A 16,623-nucleotide genomic window follows, 5' to 3' on the forward strand; every position below is an offset into this window, starting at 1 on the left:
TCATGGTAATTATTCTTTAGATCAGATGAATGCTCTCTATAAGACTTCCTCAGTTTTGTTTGTGCGCAGGGATAAAAATGTACTAAAAACCCCTATTTCAGTTAACTCCCACCCAAGCAAAATTTACAAGCGCAATATACGTTGTTTAATATTATGTGATTTAATTTACATAATATGTAATTTAATTTTTCTATGTAAGCCAATTTTGAAGAATTTGTTTTTCCTTTTTTGAAAGTTATGTATCAATTTCATCGTAGATTTCTTCTAGAGTTTTCTGTGTAATGTATCAATCCTATAAAAAGTACTAACTGTTATCCACGACTTGATATCCACCCACGCTTTCGATCCTTAAGGGCGTAAAAAGGGGTGGCAAAGTTTGTATGAAACTTCTTTAGTTTTAATTAATATTAAAAGATGTTTCATATAAACTTTGCCCCTTTATGGATTGAATTTCGCAGAGCCCTAGAAGGAAACCCCATGCAAAATTTTCTTGATGAGTGAGTCAGTCTGTGACCTATTGCTTTTATACATATTATATATTATAGATTCGTTTGCAAGTACTCAAGTTGAGTAGAATTTAAATTTGCATTACTTAAATAAATGGCAGTTACAGTTCCGTTTACAAAGCCGTTAAGTGATTTAACGAGGTCCGCCTACCTAATCTGAAGATTTGACAGGTCCGGTTTTTTACAGAGCGTCCGCCTGTCTGACCTTCCAATCCGAAGGGAAAACTAGCCAAATATACATTAGGTCACACACCTACGAAAACATTAGTAAGAGGGTTTCACGATGTGCTTATGTAGTACTTGGCTGTCTACATACGACAGTAACTATGACATAATTTTCTGAATATAAGTTCCTATTCCTTCACCGCTGAGCACCATGATAATAATTTAAGATCCAAATATGATTCGAAAACAAATATGAAAATCATTGGTTTATGCCCGTGCTGGATTTGAACCTGCGACTCCACAATGAGAATCCACCGATCTTCCAACTAGGCCCATGGCTCAGTTTATAAAGCTGAACTCATGAAACATCCACGCCTGTAGTGATGTGCGCAAAGCCACAAGTGGTCTACATTTGCTTTTTTTTTGTTACAGGCGTTGCAAGATAATTATGTCGTCATCTCCCTAGCGTTGCGCTGTTTTCACAGGGTCCGCTTATCTAACCTGAAGATTTGACAGGGCCGGTTTTTTACAGAAGCGACTGCGTCTCTGACCTTCCAACCCGCGAAGGAAAAACCAATCCAATATAGGTAAGGTCACATACCTCCGAAACGCATTCTCGGCTATGTAGGTTTCCTCACGATGTTCGCCTTTACCGATGATAACCGTGTTTATGATCTAAACATGAATTCGAAAATGATACGTTTAGGCCCATGCTGGATTCGAACCTGGGATCTTACAGTGAGAGCCAAGATTTCTTCCAACTGAGCTATTGCGGTTGGTTAAGGATAAATATACATATCGTCGTCTTCTAATTTATAATGCAATCCTCGTAAACCCCTCTTTGAAAAATCAACAAAAACCTCGATTTCATTCCATTAAATTCATTCCAATAGAACGACCTCTGTAGTCCAGTGGTTGAGCGTTGAGCTCATGATCAGGAGGTCCCGGGTTTGAATCCCGGTGGGGACATATCACAAAAATCATCTTTGTGATCCCCAGTTTGGTTAGGACATTACAGGCTGATCACCTGATTGTCTGAAAGTAAGATGATCCGTGCTTCGGAAGGCACGTTAAGTCGGTGGTCCCAGTTACTACTTACTGATGTAAGTGAGTAATCGTTACATGAGCCATGTCAGAGGCCTTTGGCGGCTCAGTAATAACTCTGACACCAGGGTTGAAGAGGTTGGTAATTCACCTCACAACCCACACGATAGAAGAAGATCCCAATAGAATTGAGAGTACAACTGACACTAGAATGCCTAGATATTTGTTAATCAGAATATTATGATATTTCAATTAGACGCTTACGTGGTTTTCAGTATAAGGCACCAGGGTTGATGAGGTTGGTAATTCACCTCACAACCCACACGATAGAAGAAGATCCCAATAGAATTGAGAGTACAACTGACACTAGGCATTCTAGCCTAGATATTTGTTAATCAGAATATTATGATATTTCAATTAGACGCTTACGTGGTTTTCAGTATAAGGCACCAAGGTTGATGAGGTTGGTAATTCACCTCACAACCCACACGATAGAAGAAGATCCCAATAGAATTGAGAGTACAACTGACACTAGAATGCCTAGATATTTGTTAATCAGAATATTATGATATTTCAATTAGACGCTTACGTGGTTTTCAGTATAAGGCACCAGGGTTGATGAGGTTGGTAATTCACATCACAACCCACGTGATAGAAGAAGAAGTATAACGAAAGAAAGAGGCGACGATATACATTTGTGATCATTTTGTGACGTGAACTATTGCAATGTCTTTGTCGGAGGCCTATCTATAAGTAATGGCTAAAGTTTTAATAGACTTCGTGATTTATCACCACGAGTTTTCGTGTTAAGTGAGTCTTTTTGAGGACGGATATTAAAATTTATAGTCAAGTAAGTAGTACGAAAAAAGGTTTGAATGTTTTGGAACTGCTTACCACGGCATACGACGCTAACAACGACATCATTTTCGGGGTGTGAGGACCTATTTCTGACAGCTACGGAGCTGTCAAGATGTATTTCCGGGATCATATTCGCTTACTTCAAAAGGAACGTGTTCAGGGCGGGTTACCCTTTTGGCCGTACTTAACCCACTCCTGGAAATGGCCTAGTCCAGTTTCTTTTACGTATTGTTCGGAGTACAATCTATAAGCGTCTTTAAGGTGATTCGTTTTCCATACAAAAGTCGATGCAATGCTACAAGAAAACGGATAGAGGAATATTGTTATAAAACCGATAAATAGTAATATTTTGATGTATTATTTTCGCAAACTAACAAAAATTTAGGGTCCGAATACGAGAAGTACCATATTTCAGACCCTCAATTTTGATCAATTCTACATTTGTAGTGGTGCTGATTACAGTGTATTTGCTGAGCGTGTAGAGGTGTCAATGTTAGTTTGTGTGCGTGATAGTTTTTTTTTTCTCTAAAGACTTTGACTACTTGACAAGTGACAAGTGACAATTTATAAAGAGATTTTGTATGAAGAGAATAAATAAAAAACTAAAAATACTACAATCTGAGAAAAGGAATATTGGAAAAATATTTTTGTTTTAACGCATATTATTTAAACATTTTTAAATAATGGGTAAGTACCGTGTTTTAAAAGAGGACATATATTATAATAAAAAATCAATACATAAAATGAAATGGCTGTATGGGCATAGTTCCCTTTTCCTTACCCTTCGGGGAAAACCAAATCAAAAAAAAGTTGTTGCATTTGCCGGCCTAAATAGTAGTCATTTTTAATTAATTGTTTTTCTATCCAACATACAGATTTATTTATATTCTCTTTGCCGCGGACTTTTTGGTGGAAACGGGAACGGGAAGGTTGATTTCTTCGTTGAATAATCTAAATAATCAATACGAAGTGGTGTTTTGTGGTTAATGATCACATTAATTTAGTCGGAAAACATTCCCGATAGTATTATTAAATCGGAATATTCAATAAACAAAGTGTACCTATCTATTTTCGCTATGCGCCAACAAGCCGCTTACTTCGTTTGGGGTTCGGAGTAGGAGTCTGCTCCGAGGGTGGGGGCTTAGGTTTCATCATTTCATTAATCATCATCAAGAAAAAAAACACAAGACATGGCTGTATGGGCAGAGTTCCCTTTGCCATGCCCTTTGGGAAAAAAAATAAGATAAATTTTGAAATTCTTATGTATATTATACAAACATCACAGACATCATGACAGATCTAAAACTAACGAAAATCTTTTTTCTTTTTTTCTATTTGACTTATTTATGAATTTTAATCAAGAAAACGTGATAATAAGTTCGACAGCAACCAGTTCAGGTCCCCGAAACAGCCCATTTCAGGCCGCGTATATATCGAAATACTACTTCAATACGTCCCAGCCTCGTCTTTTTTTAACGTCCTCGTTAAAAAAAGACGTCCTAACCTAAACTAACTAACCTAACAATAAACACCACGCGTAAATATAAGTCCAGAAATGCGCTGCAAGTCGTCTGGACTGGGCGCGAAAACAACATAGAATTCGATTAGCTGCTAAGTGTCCCGCATGATATCACCAGCTGTCACTGACATACGTATGAAGTCCCGCGGATTTTATTGGAACTAAATGACAAGTCATAATAATTATATGCGGATACTGCGACATCAGCGCCGTGCTTGCGGGACGTCCTGAAGCGCTATTACATCTTTCAAACGCGATGCGACAAAGTTTAAACCGACGCAATTTAGGAAAAATCTACCTTATTATTACTGTACTGTGATCGTTATTTGTAAAATCATACAATACATATACACAATTCTTTTTACACAATATAATTATTATGACATATTGTGGACTTTTCGGTAGACCTACAAAAAATGAACAATTCAACCATACGTTGTTTTGTTATATCTCAATGGGCTCAGGCAGTGTTTTCGCCGAAAGCTCCAAGTCGGCTATATTTGTAACGATAATTATGTTTGACATTCATCATCATTTTTGAACCATTTTATACAAAAAAAAAATACTTGTATAAATTATATACCCTAAAGCACGCCCATGAATCACTCTACTCATTGGTGAAAACCGTATGAAAATCCGTTCAGTAGTTTTTTAGTTAGCCGCATGTTCACTGATGCGATTAATGCCTGTTAGAATTTTACAAAATAAAAAATACGGAAATTACGGAAGGTACTTTAGTGCAAAGTACATTATTGTATAATTATAATATTATTGGTAAAAGTGATACTTTTTGAAAATTCCGTAACAAATAGACGGGTTCGCCAAATTCAATTGTAAAAAAAATACAAAAAGTAAAAACAATTAAAAACATGCAGTTGGGTTTGAACCGTGAAACTTAAGAATGGCGGCGACTGCTTTACCAAATGCGCCATTTAGAAGTTAGAAGTAGACTTCAAATTATGCATCTCTTTTAATAGCTAACCTAGTTCGCATGTGTGTGTGACAGCTTCGTGTTTGTACACAAATTGAAATGACACCAACTTTTGATGCAATGTTTCAATATGATATCTGCAGTAAATACTTCAAAATTGTAGCTTAACTTAAAGATAATGTATGTAAGATTTCGCCACCTAACATTTCACTGGGTCAGAACACTAAACGAATAAATGGAAAAAAATACGAAAACTGCAGAAGTAACGCCATCTGCTGACGCAGCGTTACCTAGCTGACTGAAACGCATCACCTTAAGTTACTGGTACTTCGGGTTGAAAGTTGTTTGTATTTTGTCAGCCTTTGTTCACTCGATTTCACCCGTTTGACACAATAAGTAAAAGTGGTCCGTGTTCTTGTAACAGTATTTTGAGTGTTTTGAGTCTTTTGTGGTAGCCTAGATGGATGACTGCTTGACTCTCAATGTGAGAAATGTCGGAGGTATAATAACCTATAATTGGCTGGTTTTTGCTAAGCGGGTTAGAAGGTCAGACACACAGTCGCTTCTGTAAAAAACCGGACCTGTCAAATCTTCAGGTTAGGAAAACGGACCCTGTGGAAAACGGGATAACGCTAGCGAGATGATGATGATGACGGGGACACAAAACTATAGATTTACATGAAGATAATTCAACTTACCTGATAAAGTTCGGTATTCCGGAAATGCCCGTTGCAATTCTCCTCTCGTTGATCGGCGGAGGGTCCCTCATACAGTAGTACATTGAGATACAGATGGAGAATAACCATACGAAATTGGCAAAGGTCGAAAATGGGACGAGGTATTTCAAGTTCCGGATTTGTGTCAACGGGACGAGCACGATTAGCATCAGTGCTGCGTAAATCTGCAGCGACCATTCTGGTGCACCGTGGTGTGTTAAAACCTGAAATGAAAATGGGAAATATTACTTTTATAAAGCAGCTACAAAATGGCGCTTAAATATTTTTTTTACTAAGCATGTTTAAAGCAAAATTCAGTTTACTCTCGCGTTTAGAATTTAGAGAATTTTAGGGTGAATAGGCTAAAAGGCTTAGGAGTCCATAGTATGGCTTTCAAATAGACTACTTTGGGCGCCATGCCACTCGCTTCAGACAGAGTACTGCGGGGCAGAAGGCGAGAGGGAAACCACTGCTCTATTTTTACCTAAAAAGTAGCATGAAGGATGCTACATCGACAAGAGCGTGGCTCTTAAATTAGTGATGATGATGAGGCTAAAAGGCTACCGTGCATGCTACAGCACATTTATATTGTAAATGACCTAATGTTGCTGGCAACACAGGTATAAAAATAATTAATATTTTTTGGTATGGCAATGTGTTAAGAATCGAATGGCCGACGCCTCCCGCGAAAGTGTAAAAGTGTGTATTTTATTAACAATTTAATTAAATAGTGAAAAGTAACAATCTGGTGTTTTGCTGCAGTTGGATTTAGAACCCTCGACCTCTCACCATCTACATATTATACAGTCCACACAAACCAAGAGCCGAACACCTAATACAAGAAGATTACTGTAGGGTACTTTACAGAGAATAGAGAAATCACCGCACGATTTTCTCTAAAAACATCATGCATCATGCGGCACGCAGAGTAATTCAAATAACAGAAACGTCTCTAATGGATAGAGACTTTACAGACAGATAGAGAATGTAATGTAGACAAGTGAATGGCTTTTAAGGAAAAGAACTACTACGTGCACGACTCCGCTAGAATGGCTGTGTTAAATGTAATGTACCTGTCTGTCTGTGTCTGTGATGTCCGAAAATAATAAATGTTTCTTTCTTTCTTTCTTTCTTTCTTTTCTCAGAAACGTGTAGGGTATGGAAGGTACCTACGGACACGAACGACTTCAACCCAAATAGGATGTGGTACTAGAAACGTTACAGTTACTTTTACTATTTGTATTTTTGTTTAAAAAAACCTGCGGGATATTCGTGAAACTCAAGTGTTTATCTTAACAGGTAGCATCCTATCCTGTGATTGGCTATAAGAATCGCCAGAAGTTGATAGTTCACAGAGTAGGATTTCTGTTTGTCAAAATATAATCTGAATTACACGCCGATTAGGTCTGGCATCTTTATATTTTCTCAATGATACAGATATTCATTGATAGACAATTAAGTTACTAATGAATGGGTAAGAGACAGACAACGCGAACCCATGCAATTTTATTTCGCTCTATAGGGCTGCCTCACCAAACTGAACCGTAAACTAAGCGAAATAATAAAATTTGATTGTTACCTGTTGAAATGATGTTCCTGCAGCCACGACGTAGACACAACACGCACCTAAGTGCGTGACCGCTAACGCCCAGTCAGCTAACTCCCTGCAATTTTAGACAAATACTTTAGTTGATACCATCTAAGGATAGGGTTGCCACCCGCAAAAAAAAGCATTAGAAAGAAAGAAAGAAAATTTATTATTTAGGACACCACAGACACGGATTACATTATACATTACAATGACATCACGTCAGAAGTCAACGCACACACGAAACCACACCACCACCACACCATGTTATTTTACTGCATTATTCAGAAAATACTATTTTTTTTTAAAACCTGTTAACTCTACCTACATCCACTACTTTATTGTGTTTTTAAAGAAATGATATAAAAGGCGTCCACCTTCTTATCATCGTAAATTCAACTATAATGCTTTATGTCCTCTTTAATATTGAATACCTGGACGTCGTTTCTAATAATATAAGTTTTTCTTTTCGTCTCTTATGTTGGAAGAACCTTCTATAAAGCCTAAGCTAAGTTAGAAAGAAAACTACTCGAGAGTTTACATATATCAATTTCCAACCTCCTTTCAGGCTGGCAATGTATACGTATTTCCTTTTGATATATTTGACCTTTTAACAAATAATCCGGGTCGAAAGAAATAATTTATGATCTCTTCTCATATAATTCAAATATAGGATCTCGGGACGGATTCAATGTATGTATAATATGGTCTAATCAACATCGTATAGAGACATGTGGAAATGTTTGACATTTAGGGTGGTATTAATAAACTAATCTCAGCTTTGAGACTGCTCTAAAGATCATATTGTCAATGTGACAGTTTTTATATAAAAACACGGACTTGAGCATGATCTTGAGGGCAGTCTCAGCTGAGATTAGTTTATTAATACCACCCTAAAAGCCTAGGCACAGGCCTTCCCTCTTCAATCGGAGAGGAACGGAGTATATTGAACAACACAACAACTGGTTTGATGAGGTTTGGTAACCACGTTACCCGTTAAGTACGATTATTATCATTCCGAATTCACCATGGACTCTTTATTATTTTTGTAAAATAACAGAATAGTAGAACAATATTATAAACAAAAAAACGTGTTAATTGTATTTACGGTTTTTTTTTACCTGACTTATTGTAAATTTGCCGCATATGGCATTAACTACTTGGCCGGACAAAAGTGTTTTCACGGTATTATACTTTACGACAAAGCTGTATCGAATGATGACTCCTATTGTTTCCCACAGACATGCGTCAAAATAGAATCTTTTATAATGGACAAAATAACTGTGACGCCGGGTCGATGCGCTGGAGACTCTTGCAGTTCCTGGTAGCTAGAACGATCCTTTTTCTTATTGGAACCCAAATTTAATACATAATATGAAAATTCGCCACCAAAATTATTTATTTATATTTATTTATAATTGAAGAAAAGATTGTTGAATTGATTTTTTTTTAATTGAAGAAAATCAGCACTTGTTGATATTCACCCATAAGTGTTTAAACTCCCGTCTGTCTCTAAGGACCCTATCTCACTAGGAGTCCATGGTGGCGCTCTAACTGTTGTGCCATCAACAAAATGTATGTACTTAGTTGTTTAAAATGCTACCTTACCAGGGGATTTAGCCAAGTTGCAACGATTATGAAGCAGACGGCAGAAGAACAGAAAAAGCTTACCTTGCAAAAGTGGCAAATTTTCGCACTGGTTTTGGTCCGTTTTGGAAGACGAGATCACAGGTGGCTGCGTATCCTAGACAGGGCTTCTTTACTTCAGCACAGAGTTCTTGCGATGTTCTTACCTGAAATAAAAGAAAAGTAGTGAAATCACAAGAAGTGAATGAAAAAAAAAACGTTTGGCATTGCACTCATTGGGTTGACAATTACGTTATAATAATATATGATATAAACATTTTTTTTCACGCAATTTGAATTTATGAGTTTGAATAGAGTATTTAATTTCATGTTTAGATCATGGATAAATTGATATTACGCGGTTTTCAGGAAGATATAAGCATGGTGTAATGTTATGTACCATTTTTAACTTAGGACTTGAACACAACGAGTGGCTGCAAGGTATCGCTCGATGAGGTATGGGTTTCTCTTTTTTTTGGCGTGACTTGTTGTAGATTTGCCGCAAATAGCATTAACTACTTGGCCGGACAAATGGTACAAAATTTAAGACAACAGGCCTGAGCGTGCCCAGGTGGGCGCGAACATCGGCTCAGGTCGTCGTCTAAGAGGAAGAATACTTGTAAGAATTAATCAACCCTAGTGGGTCGATAGCGATAAGCGCTGAATGAGGGAAATCGTCGACCACGCCGGCGGGGTCGGTATCGGGGTTCTGAAGTGTTTGGTGTTGCGAGGTGATTGGCCGCTTCTATGGCTAGAGTAATCGGGTGGTCGGGATCGTATATTACGTCCTTCGGACGCCGATACTTTTCAGTACCGTCCCTGAGCGGGATGTATTCGGAAGGGTATGGGTCTGCTCTCCTCAGGTAAAAGTATAGAAGTGTAATATATTTACTGTGAGTGTAGTCTGTAATTCATATATGCAAAACAATTGAAGGTATTGTTTTTTCCAAAATAATTATGGTACTACGAGAGTCAAGAGCGTGTGTCATAATATTATCATTTTTCTTTTTTTTTCCAGTTTCGTATGTATTCAATTGCCTGTTGTATGTTTGCATAATTATATGCTTATTTATTTATAAAGTACGACCACATTATATGTATAATACATTAAAACATTTTTACATATTGTGACTAATAAAATAAAAACTGAGGGTAAGTATTTAAAATAAAGTAAAATTAAAATTAATGAGCAAACTTAAAAATTTGAAATTAGAAAAAAAAAAAATATTTATAGAAAAAAGTTATTAAGCTTTTAATTGTGTTGGTTACATTTCAGCTCTTCGTTACCCGGTTTTGGATTTCCATAATACACATTAACATAAGCTCAGGATTATATTTCCAATTGACGTCAGAGCTACATCCAACGCAAGATGAATTGATTAATATAATGATAAACCACCTCGACGTAATAAAGCCTATGTTTATGTTATGGTAAATAATTTCTCGAGTGTGAATCATCATCACCAGCCCATTAACGTCACCACTGCTGGGGCACGGGCCTTCCCTATAGATGGATAGGGAGATCGGGCCTTAAACCACCACGCTGGCCCAGTGCGGATTGGTGTGAATATTTTGATGAAAACCCCGACCAAATAATTTGAACTAGGTAAGTAGTTGAAGATTAGAAAGTGTTTGCTCTGACACAACACTAAATAATAGATTGTGTCATGTATTTCATAATCTGTTCTTGTGACACCATTATAAATACAGAATATATATTTAAGGTCGCCTTATAGTACATACATACATACAATACAGTACAATACAAAAACGCGTTATTGCACATATAAACACAACACTAAAAACAATAATACATACATAAACTCACGCCTGTTTCCCACCGGGCTGAGCAGAGACTGTGGAATTCCATTTGCTTCAATCCTAACACACTTGTCTTGCTTTTTTCACATTCATCAATCGTTTCATACATGCACGCCGGTTTAGAGTATCGCCTTATAGTGAATACCAAAATCACTGTATGATGTGATTTTGTTAACAAAACCTCGCAATTGAAAAACTGGTTTCCATCCAAGTAAAAACTTGGAGAATTAAAATTAATTGAAAGAAATAGAGGTATTGTCGAAGAAAATCGCCTTAGAATATGTTTTTTTTCAAAAGGTGTGTCTTGTGGTTGGAGTTTCGGGTTCGATTCCCGGTGGGGACATTGCCGAAAGCACTTTGTAAGACTGTCCTTTATATGGTAAGGACATAGCAGTCTGGATTTACCTGGTTATCCGAAAAGGTGAGCTGATTTCGTGCTTTGGCAGGCACATTAAGCTGTTGGTGCTGGGTATTAGCTAAAAATTCGCAATGGAGCTGCGTAGTAGATTATGCTGTTGACCCCCTTCGGTCGAGCGAGGGGAGTCAGACGTATATATGTATATTCATGTATGTACCGCGATATGTTTTACAGGCCGATATGTTTTTCTATGAAACGCACTCTTTGAATACATATTATCAAGGCAATTTACAGAGGCTAGTGTAATGGGCACCTTCGCGCCCGGATTAGTCAGAGGCGGGCTTTTTGACGAGTGTAGTAAATAGCATTATTTTTGTTAATTATTTATGTCATTTCGTGTATTTTAATCAAATAAAATACTAAAAAAATGGTCATACCAGATTTACAGAGAAGTGCAAAGTATACTCTAGTATCGTTCAAAAGCACCTATCTAACGTCCAAAGAACGCAAGCTCAGGAAAACTTAGCCTTTGTTGTACGTGAATGTTGTAAGTTAGAAGCTATCTTCGAAACAAAGTCGTCGAAATTCAATACTACTAAGATACAGGTTAGTTTTACGCGAATACCCTGAAGTATTGATCTCGTGACTAGTGATGTGCTCCGTGAATGTTCCCACTTTGGGAACGTACTCTGCAGTAAAAGGGAGCTTGATTACCTAACTTTTAGGTTGATAACACCTGAGTACGAGAAATAGCAATTTGAAATAGAAAAGCAGCCAGTGTCCTTATTATTAAATAATTTTGACAAGGATAACATTCCCGTTTTGGGAATATTCACGCGGACGGCACATAACTGTTCGTGATAGATCATCATAAAACTCTATCTACATTGTTGCTCGTCGCTTACATAAAATCCTTAAACTACGTCTGTGGGGATTGTCACGTTGTTCGACGTGATATATCTGCAATATCTGAAATTGACTACCACTAAAATGTATGCAAGACTGCATTAGTGAGGACAAACAGTATCTAGCACTAACTAACAGTAACATTGTCAGTTTGTGTAGTGTACCTTTAGTTGGTTTAAATATGTTTGCTTTAATACAGGGTGTTAGTGACATCGTAACGAAATCTCTGAGGGATGATTCAGACCTTGATTCTGAGTTGATATCAAGTTGTAATTTCGGTCGCAAAAGAATGAAACTGAAAATAATTTAAAAAAGAAACATTTTTTTATGAATTTTCCGACTGGAAAATCCACTTGATATCAACTCAGAATCATGGTCTGAATCATCCCCTTCAGTATTTGTTACGCTGTCACTAACACCCATTATGTACTTGTATAGCTACTTGTATGTAAGTACTTGTACGGAATGTAAATGACATCATAACGAATACTGAAGGGGATTATTCAGCTCATTATTCTGAGTTCATATTAAGTGGAATTTTCCATCGCAAAAGTATAGAATTGAAAATAATTTAAAAAACAAAACAGAAACATGAATTTAGCGACGGAAAATTCCACTTGATATTAACTCGGAATCATAGTCTGAATCTTCCCCCTCAGTATTCATTACAATGTCACTAACACCCTGAATACTTACCTACTCCGTTAAATACTTACTTTCGGTTGGAAATTTTGGGTTTATCACAATAATTGGGATATTGTCGTGAGCTTATTTTATGTTGTGCAATGAAGCTTACCACCTAACATGTTGGTCTAATAGAAACTATTTAGTTCATCTAGCGATGAATGCACCTTTGACTATACCAAGTTGGATACAGTCGTGAGCTTCTGTTATGCAATGCTATGCCGTTTAAGTACTTATTCGACTTGGAATATTTTATCATTAACATAATTTGGTTTAGCTAAAGACCCATAAAATATTGACAGAAAAACAATCAGACAGCGTTGCTGTGAACCACTACAAGGTTTTCCGACCAAGTAGTTAATGTCATTTGCAGCGAATCTACAATAAGTCATGTCAAAAAAAAAACTAAAAGTTTAGCCTAACGGCTCTAATGATGTTTGACGTTCGGGTACGGAAAAGGAAATTTCGGGCTAGGAACTTTTACCTGTTATTATATCATCATCAGCCCATTAACATCCCCACTGCTGGGGCACGGGCCTTCCCTATGGATGGATAGGGAGATCGGGCCTTAAACCATCACGCGGGCCCAGTGCGGATTGATGGTTATTAACGACTGCTAATGCAGCCGGGACCAACGGCTTAACGTGCCTTCCGAAGCACGGAGGAGCTCGGTGGCGCAGCGGTAAATGCGCTCCGTCTTCAATTGTTGAGGTTAAGCAACTTTCGCAAAGGCCGGTCATACGATGGGCGACCACAAAAAAAAAGTTTTCATCTCTGTTATTACATAATTGAATACTATATGTACTTATTACTTATAAAACAGTCTGATGGTAAGGGTAGAAGTGACGAAATTATTTACCATAATGAAATGTAAATGTGTATTTAGGGCTGTGATCTTGGTTTCGGTTCGTACCTCGTGCGAAGTTTGTCCGTTCATAGCAAAGCAATCTAGCGGTGCAATAATCTAATAACGTTACGAGGGTTATAATTATACGAGCAAACCTTACGTGGGAACCTTTGCACGAGGTGCATCTCGGTAGAATATGTTTTAGGTAATAGTTTACTGTGTGCATTGAGTACATTGTATACAAAATAAGATGATTCTAAGCTTCGGAGGGTACGTTAAGGTGTTGGTCCCGGCTATTAGCTGTAAAACACCCCAACCAACTCGCAGCGGAGCAGCGTGGTGGAGCCCACACCCACTCCGGTTGATTGAGGGGAGGCCTGTGCCCAGCAGTGGGACGCATATAGGCTGTTTATGTATGTACGTGTATGTGTAAGTGTTGATGTGATTAAATTTGTGAAATATAATAGCCTACCTATTACAGTTCTTCTGTTTTGAATTGAATCCTTCTTTTTACATAAACAGAGCTACATCAGAGACCTTTGAAATATAATATTGGTGCTAATTCCTGTAAATACCATCTAATTTTATTTTAAATTATACCTGTCATTTTCTTATCCGCCGAAAAGGAAAAGGACGGATAATCGACAAGCATACAATTTATGGAACACACGTCAATTTTAAGGACAAATCTAAAACAACCGTCTAAAAATTTTACATCAGTCAATAACCCGACACAGGTAAGTAGACAGCACGTCAAACGGATTGCATACCAGCCACACACATACCTTTTTGATTCGCCCGGGTTATTCATTCATTTACTCATTCTTTCTAAAATTAAGAGCTGTGAAACATCCGTCCCTTTCCTTTTCGACGGATATGAAAATGACGGATATAACTTAAAATAAAATTAGGCGGTGTCTGCAGGAATCGGGGCCATTATATAGTTACTACGTTTGACTTTTGGCGGTATACTAATAATCGCCTTTTAAATTGGTGTGGTTGGTCATCGACCTTAAAACCTGAAAAAGAAGATTAGTCTTTCTTACCAATTATTTGTTTGTAATTGTTTATATCATGTGCTTTTTGGTGTGTTGAGATTTTGTTTTTAACGCTGTTTGAATCATCTGATAAAGATGTAAAGGCCTGTGAATGGTCTAACATAAAGTGCGGTGTGGGTACTTAGTTCATTTTGCGATAGATGGACCTCTGACTGTCCCAATTGGTTGCTTGACAGTTGTAAGAATACAATATGAAATATGTCGGATATATTTATCATTTAACAATAATTATCCAACAGGATTTTTATTAAGATCATTTTTAAATATTTTAATTTACAAAATAAGAATGCCATTTTTTATCTGTGTATTACAATACCAGTGTGATCTGTGTAAAACAGACAAAACACGCGAGGCCATGATTGAGCTTCGTATGACGTCATATTTCACAAAATAAATAAAAACTATCTGTCAGGTTAAGTTATACTGTTTGACAGTTTCTTTCTTTATTGAAATGTGACGTCAGTGGGCAAAATATCACGTAACCAACCGCCCTCGCGCGAAATTTAAAATAATTATAAAAAATATGTTTTTTTTTCCATTAAATAAAGCTTTTTCGAGAAAATAAAATATTTTAAGGGGTATAAAATAAGCGTTTGTAATTTTTAAAATACTTATCCGAAAACTGCCAAGTGGCCAATTGTGCGATATATTGGGATATTGGGATATGTTATGTTATGTGTGTTTGAGATTTTGTATTGTATCTTAATAATACTAGACATTTCTATTGTATTCATATCTCCATCGGTACTCACTTTACATTTTGTTCGGGAGCAGACAAGTTGACAGACTCATAACACAGAGATCGAGTCTATTTTCAGAAGCTTTTCAAGTACTTATGAATATTGTATTTATTTTGCGATATTATTCACGAGTCAGCTAGAGAAAGGCCGACTAAAATAGTAGTTATTATTTATAATAGCGTAGCACGTGCACTTACAATATTGTTTTTCCAACCAATGGAATTCGATTTCGAAAAACATTATTTTATCTAGTTGGGCAGGATTTAAAGTTGTTTGTGTACTTAATTTAGGGTGGTGCTCCACTGGGCGTTATCCAACTCGCGCCATCAGAGTACTGTAGGGCGGATGTTAAGAGGGAAAACACAGCCTTATTTTTCGCTAAAATAGTAACATGGCGATTGCTGCACCGACAAGAGCGTGGCTCCTAATTTAATTTATGATGATTAATAAACTAATCTCAGCTGAGACTGCCTTCAAGATTATGTTCAATTCCCTGTTTTTTATTTAAGAAGTATCAAATTGACATGACCTTAAGAGCAGACTCAAAGCTGATATTAGTACCATCCTTAGCAAGTAAGTTAACCCTCTGCGATCATGATTAACAGGAATATGTTTTTTCCACCATATGGATTTACAATTAAATACCTATTCTTCAATTATTTTTTGTTTTCTAAAGGTCTCTTGGCTATTGACGCATTTCCCTAAACAAGCGAATGCTAATTTATTTGTTCGTTAAATATATCAGAATTTGAATTTATAACTAAGTACTTTATTGTTGTTTTGTTTTGATTCTCGCGAGAACAAAACAACAATACAACAGTTAAAATAAACTTAGTGTATAGTGAAGGCATTTTATTTTATTTTTTTTATTCCATATAAGTCTATAATGTACAAGGTGTTAGTGACATCGTAACGAATACGGAGGGTGATGATTCAGACCATGATTCTGAGTTGATATCAAGTGAAATTTTCCGTCGCAAAATTCATGTTTCTTTATAAGTTTTTTAAATTATTTTCAATTCTATACTTTTGCGATAAAAAAATCCACTTGATATTAATTCAGAATAATGAGTTGAATCGTCCTTCTCAATATTCGTCACGATGTTACTTACACTCCGTACAAGTACGTACAGGTAGCCATACGAGTAGGTATGGGTGTTAGTAACAACGTAACGAATACTGAGGGGGATGATTCAGTCCATGATTCTGAGTTGATATCGAGTGGAATTTCCTGTCGGAAAGTTCATGAAAATTTT

The 16,623-nt window shown here is 36.8% G+C and overlaps 1 protein-coding gene across 3 annotated transcripts in view; it reads right to left on the reverse strand.

The window, feature by feature from the left end:
* LOC126366280 (proton-coupled amino acid transporter-like protein pathetic) overlaps positions 1 to 16,623 on the reverse strand; it is a 58,972-nt gene that overhangs the window by 7,274 nt on the left and 35,075 nt on the right. For all 3 annotated transcript variants that reach the window (XM_050009358.1, XM_050009360.1, XM_050009359.1), the window contains exons 5-7: positions 8,999 to 9,120; positions 7,319 to 7,403; positions 5,722 to 5,963 (exon numbers count right to left, since the gene is read on the reverse strand). In XM_050009358.1, the coding sequence (XP_049865315.1) occupies positions 5,722 to 5,963; positions 7,319 to 7,403; positions 8,999 to 9,120 (449 nt within the window). The remainder of the gene's footprint in view (positions 1 to 5,721; positions 5,964 to 7,318; positions 7,404 to 8,998; positions 9,121 to 16,623) is intronic.

Source organism: Pectinophora gossypiella, chromosome 4 (genome assembly GCF_024362695.1).
Source record: "Pectinophora gossypiella chromosome 4, ilPecGoss1.1, whole genome shotgun sequence".
In the NCBI taxonomy this organism is placed as follows: Eukaryota; Metazoa; Arthropoda; class Insecta; order Lepidoptera; family Gelechiidae; genus Pectinophora; species Pectinophora gossypiella.